This window comes from Gouania willdenowi, chromosome 21, assembly GCF_900634775.1.
Source record: "Gouania willdenowi chromosome 21, fGouWil2.1, whole genome shotgun sequence".
NCBI classification, from domain to species: domain Eukaryota; kingdom Metazoa; phylum Chordata; class Actinopteri; order Blenniiformes; family Gobiesocidae; genus Gouania; species Gouania willdenowi.
Window position 1 is genome coordinate 22,168,195 of NC_041064.1, and position 17,513 is coordinate 22,185,707.

The window sequence follows — 17,513 nt, forward strand, 5'->3', positions numbered from 1 at the left end:
AAATGACGCGACGTCAAGCGATGCGACTCACGTGACTCACTCTCGCTCAAAGTGGAAAATTTTTAACTTTGAGAGACTTTAAAGGTGCAATCAGCAACTTTCAGATCCCTCTCTCCCTTTCCCTCCCGCTGCTCTCTTGCCCTGTCTCCAAACTTTCCAAAGTCTCTTCCTCAGAGGAGCTAACAAGCTAACGTTAGCCAGACAGCAACATTACAGTAATATAACATGTTCTGTTAAAAGCATATTACTGTAGCACTTCTCTTTCTTTCTATGTGCACACACCTCAGCAGCAGCAGCAACAACTCAATGTCACTTACAGCAGCCAAACGGAGGCTGCTGCGCGCACATGAACACATGCACTACAGATTTCTAGTGTAACAATTACAAATCAAACATAATGTAAATCAAACAGCAGTAATTACCTTTCAAGCAGAAAAGTCACCAATTTCATGTTCTACTCCTCCAGACCATACACTGTAAAAAAGATGGCCCTCTAGCTCTGGGAAAGGGGCGGGGCCTGTGAGCAACAGCTGTCAGACAGCCCATCAAACACAATCCTTGCTCTTATTGGTTCTTTTTGCTTGTCGCGGTGCATTCTGGCAATCTGCCAAAGGCAGCAGGAGCAGCAGGGGGAACTCAGTGAGTCTGTTATTTTCACACCAACTACTAGTTTGATGTAAAGCTGTCCTTACATAGTGACAGCTTTAGCAAATATGACAAAAAGTTACTTTTATAAGAGTTGCAGACTGCACCTTTAAGTGATGCTGTGTCGCGACATCCAATCGGCAATGAGTTTCTCCCTACATCACTTCCCCGGTCGTCACGTCACGGGGTGATGAAGCGAGCAAAAAGCCTGACTGTGTACAAGCGACTCATCACGGTTGATTTTAAGCAGCTATAGTCGGTGAAGTCGCGTTGGGTGTGAAAATGCTGGAGAATGCCATTGTCTAAATATGACCTTATACACTTTAAACAACCTAACAAACACATTTTACGACCCACAGAAAACAGGATTATACAGAAAGGGATAAAAAAAAAAAAAAAAAAACAACCTTCAAAACTTGTGCATACCCGCCTTAGGAAGAACTAAGGCTGAATGGGTGTTTAAACCAACAACACAACAGCTGTCTTTTACAAATTCTTATAGATACAAATCTATATTTCCCTCCTGCTGAACAACAAAGTCAAGTGAAACAAAACTGATTTCACAGACCTGTGACAAAGTCTTTATCTCCCGAAGAAAAGAACTTGCCTTTAGTCCAAATGAAACAGCTCTGTAGTGAAAACCAGGTTTGGGGACCCGTAAAGTTCTATCTAAGGAGCAGCTTGTTTTACAATGGGATTGCTTTGTGTCAGTAGTCTAAAGTCTAACTGATTGACTAAATAAATATACTAGTACAGTGCCCGTCGGAAGTATGTATTCATATAGCGGGAGCTTAAGTAGTGTTGTCCATTATGGTCAAATGAGTATGTGTTTGAAGGTTGTATGTACAAAGAGGTGAACATACTCTGTACTCTGTAGTGTTATAAAGGGGTTTATTTACAGGTGCAGTAAAATAGATTTTTCTGGTTTAATTCTATGGGACATGCGCATGATAAATGTGTTGGTTGTTTTTTTCATTTGGTGTATTTTTCTGTAATGTATGTTTTTTGGAGTCTTTTTGTATTTTTTGTATCTTTCTGTTGTGTTTTTGTGCATTTTTTTTGTGTTTCTTGTTGTTATTGTAGTGTGATTCTAGAGTCATTTTGTGTATTTTTGGAGCATTTTTGTATATTTTTGTGCATTTCTGTTGTCGTTTTGTGTACTTGTTGTTTTATTTTACTCATTTAGTATATCATTATTATAAATACCTTGTGTGTGGTGAGGGTGTTTTTTGAGATGTGTGCGTGTGTGATTTGCTACTTGTCTTCCTGGTTGCCGTGTGGGACTCTCTCCATCTCCTCTGTGGGCTCTCTCGCTCTCTCTCACACACACACACACACACACACGTGCATGCACATACTCAAGTTGTTGAAATGCGTGAGACTTGAAAAAAAAAAAACAGACACGGAAGTATCACAAAAAATAAACGTTTTTGCCACACCAAATAAGTCCAAAATAATCGATGCACACTATGTGCTTGCACACACGCAACCTATGTGAGTCAAATTTGCTCCACAAATACGTATGCGCACACATGCATGCAGAAAGTCCTTGATTTATTAGAGAGATGGCATTAATAATCCTTTAGATAGTCAACTCTTGACTTTCTGACTCCAGGTGGATCCAGACGTGTTTGCTGCTCTTCCCAAAGAGCTGCAGGAAGAACTGAAGTCTGCTTACAGTCATGTGACTAACATCCAGCCTCAGATTAAGACCTGTAAGTCAGCGCCTGAACAATCTGTGAACGCTCAATGTTTACGAATGCGTCACCCGTTGTTGCCGGTGTTACTTGTCTGCAGTGGAGCTTAAGAATCCCCTGTTGCAGCTGAAGCAGCCTGGAGCAGGGGTCGGCATGGCTCGTGTTAAACGGCGCTACAAGAGGAAGAACGTCGTCAGTCCTGAGAAGAAAGGAGCTTCACCTTTAAAGAGACGCCCAACCACAAACAGCCCAAACAAAACACTGCAACCTCCATTAAAACCCAGGGGTCCAGTGAACTCACTGAAGGCATGTTTCTCTGTTGCGGGGCTTCTCAACCTTGGGCTCAGTATCCCATTTGTGGTCGCGAGACACTGGGAGGGGGTCACCAAATGCCTTCAAGAAACTAAGAATGTTTTCTGAACATTTGAGCCTATTTCTACTTATCTTTACCCCTTTTTTTGCAACTTTACCAAACTTGCCATATTTAACCTATTTCCATCACTTTCTTGCCATGTTTCTTTGCCATTTTAATGCGTTTTTTGCTACATTACTCCCATTCCTGCCACTTCTCCATCAAAATTCAATTCTTTTTCTGCATATTTTTTTCGACTTTGAAGATATTTTTAGCACTTATACAGTAAACATTCCCATCGCTTTTCCCACCTATTGTGACATACGTTGACCCATTATTGTCACTTTTAACCTCTTTTCACCATTTTTCATGGTTATTTTTGTCAATTTATTAACATTCACGATTTTTCATGCCCATTATTTGCCATTTTAAACTAATTGTTCAAATATTACCCCAAACTCTCCCACATTTTTGCCACTTTTTAGCTAATATTGACACTTTTAACCCTTTTTACCACTCTTTCTGTCTGTCTTTGGCCACTATAATTTGCAACTTTAAATCATTTCTATGGTTTTTAAAACCCCATTTTACCACCATTTTTGGTCACATTTAACCCATTTTATTTCTGATTAAAACAAGGTTTTAAATTTTTAAGATGAATATATACTATGGCGCAAATAATAATACACTTCCTGGATAACAGTGGTTGTTATTCAGATAAATAAATTAATATCACAGATTCATAGAAGAATGGACCATCATTTTTGCTAACTTTATGGATGGGCCCCAAAAATCTCTGCCCTTTATTCCTCCATATAGATGGCCCTGTCTCCACATCTTCAATGTTCATGTCTGTGTTCAACCACCGTCAGGTACAGTGGGGGTCCCTGGTCTCTGAAAACTTTATTTTGGGGGCCACGGGCTGCAAAGGTTGAGAACCACTGCTCTAATGAACGCCAACCTTTATTTCTGCGGAGGCTGCAAAGTTTCCCTACATACTGTGATGTTTCTGTTTGTTGTTTTTCCTTCCAGAATGAAAACGATCCCTCTACATCAGCCTCAAACACAGCCACTCCCGAGCCTGTGGTTAAGGCGATCCCTCGTCCCTCACCAGCGTTGGCCGGAGCCTTCGAGCTGAGCGACATAAAACCACTTCTACGAGAATGGGTCACCACCATAACAGGTGCACAGCATGTCTTTTGGAAACATTTCTACACAATTTGGGGAAAAATCAGCCACAGTTTTTCCATGTGGACAGTCAAAATGAGTATTTCATCCTTTGGGTGTCAGAATTTAAATTGTTAATGGGGTGTCCCAATCCAATATTGATATTGGATATCGGTCCGATATCAGCCAGAAAACGAATATCGGATTTTATCGGACTGCATCTAAAATCTAATTTATTGCTTGATAATAAATGGGTCATTTTTTCTCATACCTGGTACTAAAAGTAGTTGTAGTTTATTCGGTCATTTTATTCCATTAAACATTAAACAAAACATTTCCATTATTTCGTGTACAGCACGACTGAAAGTGTTTAGGCTGAAGTTAATACGTATTATACCTGACCATGTTTACAGACTTCTATGAGACAAAAACACAAAGATTTATAATAAACAATTTCAAGTGTCCAACAGAAGAGAAATACACATGTATTTAGAATAGTTATTTTAACATACATTTCATGAATTTCATTTTGTTTTATGTTTGTTTATTTTTAAACTAAATCATGTCATCATTGAATTCATTTCATGCATTATGGATCTATTAAAGTCGTTTCATTAGTTGCTTACTTTATTCATCCTGAGCCTATACATGTTTTAATTATAGTAGATTTATACATCTTTTTGAAAGCTGTGACTGTTCCAGACCGTTTTATTTGACTTTTTTTTTATTTGTTCTATCTTGTACTTTTTTTTGAAAATGCTGGTTCCACTGAGGTTATGCTGACTTTTCCTGTGTTCAAAAAGCTCCTGGATGTGAGGGAGATTATTATGTGCCTTGTACACCATTAGTAATGTGTTATGGTCTTATGTGTGCTCCTGCTACAAATCTAATTCCCCTTCACGGGACGATAAAGACATTCTGATTCTGGTTCGTCACATTAACCTTCAACTGAAATAAAATATTAAACTTGAGTCAGCATACAATGGTACTTCTCTGTACTAAGCTTTTCTGATTAGCTCCCCCTGGTGGCCAATCCCCAAAATATACAACAGAAAGCACAGGCTACCATTCAAAGCAATTGTTATCGTTAAACTTTTAATGTCTACGAGTACAATAGTGAAGTATCGAATCTATACTTGATACCAGTAACGGTGCCTCCCTAGTTTTAATCATCATTTTTCTTTTCTCTAGACCCCATGGAGGAAGACATTCTACAGGTGGTGAAATACTGCACAGAACTGATAGAGGATAAAGATCTGGAAAAGCTGGATTTAATTATGAAGTACATGAAGAGGTTTGTGTGTGATACAGAATTGTCCCACTTTACGTTTCCCTGCTCACTCACATGTTCTCGTCGCCTCTGCAGACTCATGCAGCAGTCGCTGGAGTCCGTTTGGAGCATGGCTTTCGACTTCATCCTGGACAACGTGCAGGTGGTTCTGCAGCAATCTTATGGTAGCACCTTGAAGATATCATGAAGAGGGACTGCTGAGTTTTGTAGGGCGACACCATTATTCTCTTTTCTGCCAAGTTTACAAGATCAATACAGATCATGACGTCGGAACGATCAGCTTTCTTTCCTTTTTTTATCAGAAAGCCACAATAGTATTGGACTGAATCCTCCTTATTGTACTACTCTCTGTACTCCCTAGTGGAGAAATGGGTCTCAAACTGTAGCGGGTTTTTTTTAAAGTTGTATTTATTGAGACTCCATCAACACTTATGGGTGACACTTTTCTGCAACATGTTTTTTCAAAAGCTCACACCAGTTTCTAATAAAGCTGTGTTTTTTACAGCAGAATGTTTTCTATTAGCTACGTTTCTGTTAGTGTTAAAAAAAAATAATAATAATAATGTGCCAGGATGTACGACGACAAAGCATTTATTGTTTGTTTTTTTTAGCCCTGTAGCACTATTTCTACAATGGACGGAAAAGTCTCCAAATCAATACAGTGTTTGCTCTTCATTGTTTCTTTGGTGCTCCTGCCCACTAGCACTGATCCGTCAATTATTTTCACATGATGTGTGTGTGTTTTTGTTTGTTTGCCAATTACAAGAAGTGCCAAACTGTTGATATAAGATGTAAATATTGTTTTTAAGCATTCACGATGTAAGTTTAAAACAAAATGTGTATGTTAAGGAAATTACCTCTTGTAGTAAATTCTTAGTAACTGTATCTTAATTGTAATAACTTCATCTTTTGTCGTATCAAAGTGTTTCACCACGAACATACAGTACAAACCTGGCCAAAGTACAAAGTGAGGTTTTCTGTTGATTTTCAGTAGCACTCTGATTTAAAGGACATTAGCTGGAGTCACGGCAATCAATAAGTAACCTATGCATTTTTTTTTTTTTTTTTTTTTTTTTTACATAAAGACATTTGTCTTCCTTCTTCTTTTTTTTTTCTTTCAGCAACATCAGTGTTTAAGTAAGTTTTTACAGCTTTTAAGGGTGTGATATTTCAGCCCCCTGGACATTTTTTTTATTTTGTAATCAGCTCGTGATCCATGGTGGAAACAGTTTGTCAGCTTTTTTTTCTGTTAATGCAAGCTGAACCATGACATCTTTTTAAACTTGTGCAAATGAATGTAATTCAGAATGTGAGTCTACTTTTAAAAGGTTGCTCCTCTTCACCGGTCACATCTGGCCAGACGTAAAACAGGCCACTCTTCTGCTCTCTTTGCTGGCTTGTGCCTGAAGACCTCAAGCTGTGAACTCGTTTGTACATTTTTTTTAAAAAATCTTGGTAAATAAAGACTAAACTGCTAAAGTTTTTTGTCTGGCCTGGTTTTTTTTTTTTTTTTTTTTATACATTAAAAGTTCTGCTTTGTGTGTTTGAAAGTACACAGGTGACTTTTTGACCTGTTTTGATTCCTTCTGACAGGCAGGTCAGCTATTGTTCAGTCTTTTTATTTAATCTGAATCAAGCAATTGTATAGACAAGTTTTTTTTTCAAATTAATATATACATTTGATTAGATTTCATTCGTGTTTTTTTGTTTTTCTTCCCCCCTGAACAGTAGATGTTTGTTACCCCCTGCATATTGAATACAAACCCTTTTTACAATAATACATTGTTTATGTTCATTAAAATAATAATTACTATTGTAGGAAGTTTTGGAATTTTTTATTTTTTATTTTTTTTTTTAGGATTTTACAAATATTTAAAATGACCTTTTTCTTTTTGAACTACTATTAATGAATACTTTTTCATTCACATATGATTATCATTCACCTACACTAAATCAGTCACGTCCATTATCAACAATTGTATGTCTTTGTTAGAGATGTGGTCTTGTATTAATATGAATCTTAAGATTAAAAGTGGCAGTCAATGCAGTTTACCATCAAATATCTCTTATTTGCTGTGCAGACGGTCAGAAATAAAAAAAAATAAAAAATAAATAACATACAAGTAAAGACTTTACTAAAAAAGAAAAAGAAAAACCTAAGATATTTTTTTAATTATTTCGATTAATATTAATAATAAATGCAGCTCAGCTGTTTAAAATGGAAAATAATAGGCTATATAATGTACATTATACTGTTGTCGTGCCGTCAACCTTCACAAAATAAGATTGTAAAAGCTGAACATAGACTTCAGATAAACAAACTAGAAAAAGACAAATAAATAAATGTAACGCTTAATTATACATTTAAAATAAATTGGTATACAAAAATAGTAATTTACTTGCGCAAACTGACAAACTCTGAACCGCTTCCTGAAGCAGTCACGTGGAACACCATTTTGGCTCCTCCCACAAATGAAGTGAGCTTTGATGCGCTTTTGAAGTCGCATTTGACACGCGCTTTGGAGCATCGCCACCTCTCAGAACATCACTACTTATCAGGTAAATATCAAGCAGCAAATTATTCATCAATCACGTTATTGTATTTGCTGGCATTGATTAAGATAAAGAACGTGTAATAACATTCATTATTTATCGCGTGTTAGCGAGCCCTAGTCATGCTAGGCTAGCTAGCTTAGCTTAGCTTAGCTTAGCCCTCCAACGTCAGCTGGGTATAGGGTGGGTGAAGACTGGTGTTGCGATTAAACTGGGGTCATTTTAATAGATGGTCAAATTCCGGTCCCGTCACTGTTTGAAGATACCATTTTAGTCACTAGATTTGATGGACATGCTCGACATTACACAACTATTAGTTGCACAGTAACATTGTTGGCCTATGTAACAATTGTTATTACTTGGGGATTCGTAACTAATGTTGAGCCATTGGATGAAATGCGATTTATAGTGGGTGATTTAAATTATATATTGATTTATTTTTAAAAAAGTGTTAAATAAAGACAGGTTTCAGTTTTTAGCATCTGTTGGTACAGGCATTGGTCACCAATTGAAATGGACACCAGATGAAACCCAACACTGGTAGAAACGAGGCGTGTCCTGTCGTAACCATAGCTTTGTTTCCTGTAGACCCCAGTGTGTCATATTTTAGGTCGTTTTCTTTGTGTGACTGGTTTAGCTATTGTTGGTTCAATGTTTTTGACCTGAAATCTATTGACGGCATTTTAATAATGTACTAGTAGCTGAGATAACGCATTGTTAATTATTGTTTCATTTTATTCCTTTACATTTAGAGCATTTCACCCAAAAGAAGAACCATGGCCAATCAATCGATCAATATTATAGAAAAGGTTTTGGAGCAGTCGGCGAAGCTGTTAGAGGAGAAGGTGGACGCTCAGCTCAGTAAGCTGAACGAGTTGGACGAAGATGATTTGGAAAGGCTGAAAGAAAGGCGATTAGAAGCCCTGAAAAAAGCCCAGAAACAGAAGCAGGTATGAACCTAATATTGTTTTTTTTAATTGGTCTATACTAGGGGTGTTGAAAAAAATCAATTCGGCGATGTATCGCGATATTACTAGTGGTGTGACAATACATCATCCATATCAATACATCGATTAATTAATTAACGATTCAATTACATCGATACATCGATTAATTAACGATTCAATTACATCGATGCACAATGACAACATCGATAAACATCGTCATCTTTAAGATAGGCTTTTATTTTGATGGCTCGTCTGTCATCCGTGCCACCGTTAGTGGCATAACAGTAATGCCCCGCTGCCGCTTCCTGAATGTGGAGCCAACCGCTTTAAAACACCAACGAAGAAGATGCTGAAGTAACCCAAAAGCGGCACGGAAGCTGCGTTGTTTACATTGTTGCTCGGCAAAGCAATGAGAAAAAGGCCACGCGAGGAAAGAGGTAAAAATGATGAACTACATATCATGAAATGAAATAATAATGAAAGCGCAGCACTGTGCTAGGGATGCTGATTTTAAGGATTGTGTTGAAGAAGGTTGCTTTGCTCGGGGTTTAACATGCACGTGAGTGCACAGACGCACAAACTGATAATTACATAATGGTGTTTATACTGTTTATTTAATGCCTGATATCTGAAAGACCTTAGAAATAAAATGGTCAAATTATATTTCAGTTGTTATTTGGGAGTTGATATAAATGTAAATGATTGTGTGAGATGGGCATATATCACATCATATTGATCGCAGGCTTGTGAATCGAATCGAGATCAATATCGGCAAACATCGTGTCATCATCCAAACATATCAACATTGCATCGTATTGTGATGAAGCTGGTGATTTACACCCCTAGATATTACATTGCACGATTCTCGGATCGATTCAAAATGCATCCATATTGATTTTTTAAAATATATGTATTTAAAGTCAGTGGTTTTAAAGCCACATGCAGATTGTATGTAATTTTTTTATTTTAAGTTGTTGGCACATGGCATGTTAAAGCCAATGTTTTGAGTGTAAAATATGCCAATAAAATATATTTCATACATAATGTTCTCATGAAGGTGAACACATTTACAGATTAGTTGTTTCTTAAGTCATATACAGTATTTAAAAATTTGTTTTTGCAATAATCGCCTTATACTTTAATATCGGGATGTATTGTATCGTATCGTGACCTATGTATCAGGATACGAATTGTATCGCCAGATGCCAGGCAATACACACCCCTAGTCTATACTCTATAATCTAAATCTCAGGCTCCAACAAGTGCATGCATTGTGCATTTTGATTGGTTAGAAAGTGAAATCTATTGTAGCTCATCTTGAATTCTGTGTTTATAAGGAATGGTTGTCTAAAGGCCATGGGGAATACGGAGAAATTCCCAGTGAGAAGGACTTTTTTGGTGAAGTGAAGGACAGCAAAAACGTAGTCTGCCACTTTTACAGAAGCTCAACCTTCAGGTAAGTAAAGGAGGAGACAGATGTATAATTGTAGGATTAAAGTAGTGTAATTTTCATATAATTAGTAAACAAAGGAATAAACTGTAAACATATCAGTCTGTTAATGGCCTTTCTTTGATGTGTGAAATGTGCTTTAATAATTCAGCAGATAGTCTGTTTATATATTATTAATGACCTGTTATACTTGAAGCAAAAGCTAAGGTTTCCTATTATTAATAACAATCACTCAGAATAAGTAGAAGTAGAGCCTCAGATTTTCCTTTTCAATATTTCCCCAAACTTTTATCAGAGTTCATTCTTTTCTGTGACATTGTTGCGTTAGTTAACATGGTTTGCTTTTATCAGCTTTCTCTAATCAGATGTCATTACTGGTTATTAAACTTCTATACATTGTTTACAAACAAAAATTGAATTTAAATGTGATATTTTACCAAAACATGCATGTGAGGGTATATTCAGTGTAATATTGCCATTTCAGGAAGTGAATCCCATATTTTTTAATCAGTTTTGTGATCATGGAAAATCGCACTCCCTAAATAAGATCCCAGATGCACATGAGCATCCGTTCCTCATCATGGATTTATCGCTGCTTCGCTTGTATGCATTTGATTTGAATTAGTGTGGCGTCTTTGATTGTCACACTGGGTAGCCAGGGTTCCCACAAATCCTTAAAAGTCTTAAAAAGCAATAAATTCATGAATGTAAAAGGAAGGTCTCAGTTGTCATTAAAATGTCTTAAATCAGTGTTTCAAAAGTCTTACATTTTAACACATTAGAATGATTTTATGATCATTCTTATGTGAGACTAATGTAATTAGTCTCACATTTCAAAATAAATAACATTTGTTTTTTTTAATGTATAAACAACATGGGAAAATGTAAATTTTTGTGAAAATTGCCTCTTAACAATGATTTTTCTTAATTAATTTTTTAAATTTCTTGTATTTTTGTTGTTTTATAAATTTCTAGCTATTTTTGCAGCCATCTTGTGTTTTTGGAGTAATTTTGCTTATTTTAGTCTGTTATTTTTGTGTCTTATACTGTCATTTTGTATATTTTTGTGTGTTTGCTTTGAGGGCCACACATCTGCACTAGACACTAGAAAAAAATGTATCCTAACCCTCTGGAATTAATGTGGCATTTTTTCCCCCAATTATGTTTACTGTGAAGTTGGCCTTAAATTTTATTTCAAATAGCAAAAAGAAGTCTTAAGTCTTGAATTGAATGTCAATAAAGTTGTAGGAACCCTGGTAGTGGGTTTAGATGTTGGAGTCGACCCAGGACTTTGGAGCGATAGCCTCTCATTTGGCTCAGAAACGTGAATGTTTAGGTTTTTGTTTTCAGACAATTCCCAGTATTAGCTTTGTTGTAAGCATTGCCTTGTTCTTGTATGTTTGGTCACATATTTCTGCTACTATTCAAATAGTTAAATGTGTCTCTCGTTGTTCGCTCTATCCAGGTGTAAGATCCTCGACAAGCACTTGGCTATCCTTGCCAAGAAACACCTTGAAACCAAGTTCATCAAGCTGAATGTCGAGAAGGCTCCATTCCTGAGTGAGAGGCTCCGTATCAAAGTGATCCCCACGCTGGCGTTGATCGTGGATGGAAAAACTAAGGACTACGTGGCCGGATTCACTGAATTGGGCAACACAGACGACTTCACCACAGAAATGCTGGAATGGAGGCTCGGCCGTTCAGACGTCATCAACTACAGGTGAGACTCAGGCCTGTGCTTTGAGAGACGCTCCTCAGTGACAGTTCTATTGGTCACAGGTGAAATTAACTGATTACAAGTACTCATAATACTGTACGGGAATTGAGTTGCTTTCATGGGTACTTGTACTTTTTGAGTATATTTTTAAATCAGTAATTTTACTTGTACTTAAGTACGTTTAAAAAGAAGTAATTTGTTACATTTCTACACCAAACCGTTACTGAGTAAATTATTTATTTAATTTTTTTCCGTTTCATGGTCATTGATAGGGATGTAACGATTCACTAAACTCCCGATACGATTCACGATGCTGGGTTCACGATACAATTCTTTCATGATTTATTTTACAAAATGAGACTGTAGACAAATGACTGAAAAATATTCTTTTTTTTTTTCTTCAAAAGAAAATAAAAATACTGTACTATTTTCTTTTATCTGTCATTGTTAAAAGAATCCCTTGATAAACGATGCAAAACAATGCAATTTAATTAAAAATAAATCCTCAATGAAATAAATGAAATAGTTCAAATGAAGACTATTCATTTAAATTCTAGCTCTACATTAAACTATTCAAAACTGTATAATAGTTCCTTTTCTTTTTAAAAGTGCAACTGAAAATGTATTTTGAGCCTTAACAATTAACAATTCTATTCAACACTTCTGATTTAAAACACAGTGGTGCGTCCTGAATTTCAAATTCTAAATAGATAGCGCCCTCTGCTGTTAATGAAAAGTACTGCGATTCAATTTCAGAATATCGATATGAACCGTGATACCTTAGAATCAATTTTTAACTGCCTCACGATTAATTTTTACATCCCTAGTCATTGAACATAATCCTAATGTTTTTAGTCGTAACATTTCTGATAAGTCATTTTCTATGTTTCAGGTTATGTTGTTACCCACATGGCACATTTTGTTTAGAGTTCATAAATATAGCTATACTTACAGTCTGAGAATAGTTTTAATTTTGAATTTAATTTATTTGTGTTATTTTATTTTAAAAAGAATAAGATGCCTCAGTGAAAATAAATTAGTTTATACATGAGATGTTTACTGTATGCAAGGGAACCGTGGCAACATGTGGTGTGGGGTGAAAGTAACAAATAACTTTTACTTTGAGTACTATTTGAGTTTATTTCTTTGTACTTTGAGTATGACTTACTTGTACTTAAGTACAATTTCAATCAAGTACCAGTACTTCTACTTGAGTAGATACAGATCAGTGCTCTTTACAACTCTGCTGTTACTGTTTCAGTGGTGACCTGATGGAGCCCCCTACAGTGACTCAGCGATCAGGCACACAGTTCACTAAAGTGGATAAGAAAATCATCAGAGGACGTGGGTACGACTCCGACTCTGAAGATGACTGAGATGTTTGGACAGCTGCATGGTTTCACTGAGCTGTGTTTATGTGTGCAGCCCACTTTTACTACATCTCTTTTTTTATTATAGCATACATTTAAAATAAACTATCATTTCAGTTTAATGTTTTATTTAAGGTGGAAGTACAGACAGGATTGCTTCTGAAAGTCTGTTTATATATGAAAAAAAAAACAAAGCATCTGAGTTTCACTTGACATTTATTGATAACTCGGTAAAGGATCTAAGACTCGATAGACTTGGGGTCCACAGGTTTGAGGAGGCGGCGGACAATGAGCTCCCCTTTGCTGTTAATGTATGTGTTGGCCATGTCCTCCTCAGCTGGGAGCCCATAGGGAGTCTTCAGTGGCTGGATCCTGATTAACAACAAAAATTAAACATAAGGGGTAATTGGCTGTTTAGGGTTCAGACAAAGGCCTGGTTGAATATAAGAGCAGAAATACTGTTGGCAAATCGTTTTAAATATTGAAGTTTAAACATTTCAAAAGCCTAAACATGTACTTAATTTTGTTTAGTAAATTAAATGTGATAGTGCCAATCTTACCTTATAAGGTGCTTTATATATTTCAGCTGCCCATTGACACAGGGTGTATTTTTGTGAATCACTGGAGCGTGAGCCTGCAATGGAAAAACAATAAGAAAAATAAACAAAGTGATCCTTTAAAATAGAATGGTTTTATTGTTATTGCACATGCCACTCCCAACAACATTCAAGTACATTTCAAAGATTCAAGCCAAACAGACAGTTATCAAAGAAAATGACAAATGGTAAAAGTCTGTCGTAATATAAAAGTTAATCAGTAGAAAATATTAGAAAAGAGAAATACAATATAAAAACATTCTAGAATATATGATGCTATTTTGCTTCAGAGACACTTTTCTTTGTGAATACATGTATAGTTCAGTGATCTGTAGTAGGGGTTAAACAGACTTTAATGTCTCACCACTCTATCCACGTGACGTCGATTAGTCACAGTACCTGACTTTTGCCCAAGATGGCAGCGCAACACTGCAAACAAGGGTCCTAGTACCCCTGCACGGCAAGGCAGCACAACATCAAGTGTTTCTCCTCAAACTTCAGCTGGTAAGCAGATACCACAGCTAATACACATGCTAACGTTAGCTGTAGTGGTAACAAGTCTGTATTAAGCAGATCTGGAAAACATCAGCAGCGCAGGACAGAGGCTCCATTAGCGGGAGACGACCGCTGTTGTGCCAAAATCTGACCACAGGTAGTGACAGTTCCAACCCCTGCCGCTTCTCGGTGGACATTTACTCCCCCTTAAACACTTTTGTAATTCTTCTCCAGTCTGCATTTACTTCACCCACCGGAGCGTCATATTTAAGGGGCAGTAAATAGCTACGAAGAGGTTTACGCTGTTGACGTAGCACTCTTCTTCTCTACCCCGAGAAGCTGCAGCGGTCACAGATTTTTTCGGGTCACAGACTTTGGCACAACACCGCCGGACACGGGACATGCTACAGAAGCTAAGTAAACCCAGGAACACTGCGGCTTCGCCTACCGTGAGTCTACGGTAACTGTTAAGCCCCGAGGTTTCCTCAGAGCCGGGCATTTAGACTTTATTTGGGCTGTTTTCACATATTTCGGCACAACATCGGCGCTCGGCTTCGGCTCTTGGTGACGTCATCGACTAGTCGAGAACTCAACTAGTATGCACATAAAGTCGAACTTTAAAATTATGAAGTCGTTGAACCCCTAATCCGTAGTGTGTGATGTATGCAGTCACTGACAGACATTGTTCACCACACACACACACGTAACTGAAAATTACGTGTATTTGTTTTGCACTCCTTGATATGAGAGAAAATGCTTTAACGATAGAATTTAGTATTTAATACTTCTTAAACCTATGTGCGCCGTGTACACAAAGATGTTCCAAACATGACTTTAACCTGACCTTTTCCAGCCCAAAGTATTTCACGATGTTCTTTTCCCAGTACGGTCTTCGTTGCGAACTCCGCACACGTGTCACTATGTGAAGTTTATGAGGCTGATCTGGATCCCCACCATATTTCTCGTGCTGATTCGACTTCTCTTCAAACAACTGGGGAAAAAAAATAGAGAATCATTGACGCGCAGAAGTAAATACATTAATAATAATAATAATACATTGGATTTTATATAGCGCTTTATCATAGACACTCAAAGCGCTTTATATTGATGTGCATTAGTCACACTCCACACACAGTGGTGGCAAGCTACTATTGTAGCCACAGCTGCCTTGTTCAAGGCCGCCATAGTGAACCATCAATCCCTTCGACCACCACCAATATTCACTCACACACTGCATTCATACTGGGCAATGTGGGTAAGATGCCTTGCCCAAGGACACAATGACTTGGCTAAAGCGAGATTCAAACCCCCGACCCTTCGGTTATTGGACGACCCACTCTACCACTGAGCCAGGGTCACTTCATTAACGCTCCAAGGGAGACACAACACAACCATAGTTTGTTTTATATGAGGGAAAAGTTCATGTTTGGATGCTCACCTCATCAGGGATTCGTGCTCTGCAGAATTTAGAGCGTGCAGACATAAACCAGACACAAGGTGACAAAACTGTGGTCCTTGTCAGGGTCTGTAACAAATGCAGAAAGAGAGTCACAGATTAAATACAGTAAATATCTTCATTAAATGAATCCAGTCTGTGGGCTTTGACACACTGACCCAACAATGACTAGGGCTGGGAGATACATCGAGAGTCAAGATATATATATTCTCTATTTTGGAGATATAGAAAATTACAATATCTAAATAAATATAATTTTTTTTTCATATATTAGAGGGATTCTCCACTGTTTTTACTACTGTGGCCTAAAACCTTCGAAATGCCTAACAAAACACATTATTTTGCACCACATTAGTTTTATTAACTTTTTTTAAATGGGACTACTTTACTGTTTGAGAGCCTGTGCGCCGCCATGTTGAAATGACGTCATCGGTGATGTGGTTAGCCCCTTTTAGCCCATTGAGTTCTATAGGAGGTGAAGCATTTAGGCTCATATATTGTTTACTGGAATATTGCACTATAATGGTGTCACTGGTAAGAAAGACCCTATTTTTTGCTTACAGAAAGCACTATTGGCGATACTTATTCATTTACATTTGTATGTTGACACTTATTTACAGAAATGTTGCACTAAAATAGTGTCACTGATCATAGGACACTTCTTCAATTTATTGTTCTTTCAGACATAAAATAAAAATTGTATTTTTTCACTTAAACTTTTTTTTTTCTTGTTATGTCATAGATTATCGTAGATTGATTTCTGACCAATATATCGATCATCGCAGTATCGTCATATCGTGAGATAAACATTATCGTGAGGTACCCAGAGGTTCCCACCTCTATAAGCTACTATTGTAGCCACAGCTGCAGGTGTTTAGAAATGTTAGGACATGTTCTGTTGCAACCTTTCAACCACATCCACCAGTCTAACTAACCTAAATCCTTATACTTATATTCCATCTCTGTTAACAAATCACTTATTAGCACATCATGCTTACTTTAAGCCACAACTGGTAGCATCGATAGCTAATCTGTGTTCACGTGTCAGGGGCTGGGATGTAGCTTGTATCGCTGAACAGTAAGATTTAACAGAGTATTTAACGTATTATTATTTTTTAAACTTAGTTTAAAAACCCAACAAGATGTACTAACCTTAATGCTGAATCCTAGTGAGACGGATGACATCATGATTTATTTACTGTTTACGGGCACATCAAGGTTACGGCTGTTCACTGCAAAACATGACCTTTGACCGTAAAGCAGCAAAACGTTATGATAGTTTAACAAACATCACAACATACTATAAAAACACTATTCAAACGAACACTTCACAGTAAAATTAACAGAGAAAAACAAAGTCACGCTAGCGTACCACAAGTCAAAGCTTGTCCCGGAAGTGGGAGGTGTTACACTGAAATAGCACCGGTGGGAAAAAGAAAACCGAAATTGTACTTCTAAAATTAATTATTTTGGAATATTAGAAAAGAAAAATACGATAAATGTTAAAGTAACTCAACAAGAAATTTAACAAATGAATTTTTTAAATCAATTTGGTTTCATCATACATGTATTTTACATCCCTAAAATCTCATAAAGATTTTAGTCGCTAGTGCCACTCTTCTGTCGAAAAAATGGGTCACTAATGTTTGTAGTGCAATAAATCCCTTTGACAAAAATCCCTGCCGATTTTGACAAAACTGTTTTAATTAAAAAGCAGAGCAAGAACTTCAAGTCGGGAACTATAAGAGGAAAGGTTTACTGAATTTAATTTGGGCTG

General features: G+C 37.0%; 3 protein-coding genes across 5 annotated transcripts in view; 2 read left to right on the plus strand and 1 right to left on the minus strand.

Moving 5' to 3' along the window:
• Window positions 1-6,625, plus strand: part of rev1 (REV1 DNA directed polymerase) — a 31,491-nt gene extending 24,866 nt beyond the window's left edge. Inside the window, exons 18-22 of one of the 2 annotated variants that reach the window (XM_028436596.1) lie at window positions 2,261-2,360; window positions 2,443-2,648; window positions 3,727-3,877; window positions 5,053-5,155; window positions 5,228-6,625. In XM_028436596.1, coding sequence (XP_028292397.1) covers window positions 2,261-2,360; window positions 2,443-2,648; window positions 3,727-3,877; window positions 5,053-5,155; window positions 5,228-5,339 — 672 coding nt within the window. In that variant the 3' untranslated portion in view covers window positions 5,340-6,625. Of the gene's footprint in view, window positions 1-2,260; window positions 2,361-2,442; window positions 2,649-3,726; window positions 3,878-5,052; window positions 5,156-5,227 lie in introns of those variants that run through there. The other variant, XM_028436597.1, reaches the window with a different exon arrangement.
• Window positions 6,626-7,591: 966 nt separating this feature from the next.
• txndc9 (thioredoxin domain containing 9) lies at window positions 7,592-13,308 on the plus strand. The gene is made up of 5 exons (XM_028436964.1): window positions 7,592-7,711; window positions 8,458-8,655; window positions 9,990-10,108; window positions 11,568-11,822; window positions 13,081-13,308. Exons 2-5 carry the CDS (start codon window positions 8,482-8,484, stop codon window positions 13,193-13,195), a joined length of 663 nt encoding a protein of 220 aa, XP_028292765.1. The 5' UTR covers window positions 7,592-7,711; window positions 8,458-8,481; the 3' UTR covers window positions 13,196-13,308.
• Window positions 13,309-13,388: 80 nt separating this feature from the next.
• Window positions 13,389-17,172, minus strand: mrpl30 (mitochondrial ribosomal protein L30). 2 transcript variants are annotated; one of them, XM_028436965.1, is made up of 6 exons: window positions 17,109-17,172; window positions 16,889-16,982; window positions 15,719-15,805; window positions 15,125-15,271; window positions 13,750-13,823; window positions 13,389-13,561 (listed from the first exon to the last, which is right to left on the minus strand). In XM_028436965.1, exons 2-6 carry the CDS (start codon window positions 16,922-16,924, stop codon window positions 13,429-13,431), a joined length of 477 nt encoding a protein of 158 aa, XP_028292766.1. In that variant the 5' UTR covers window positions 16,925-16,982; window positions 17,109-17,172; the 3' UTR covers window positions 13,389-13,428. The 2 variants fall into 2 exon arrangements, with proteins under 2 accessions (XP_028292766.1, XP_028292767.1); XM_028436966.1 differs by having other exon boundaries at window positions 16,889-16,968; window positions 17,109-17,163.
• Window positions 17,173-17,513: the final 341 nt, after the last annotated feature.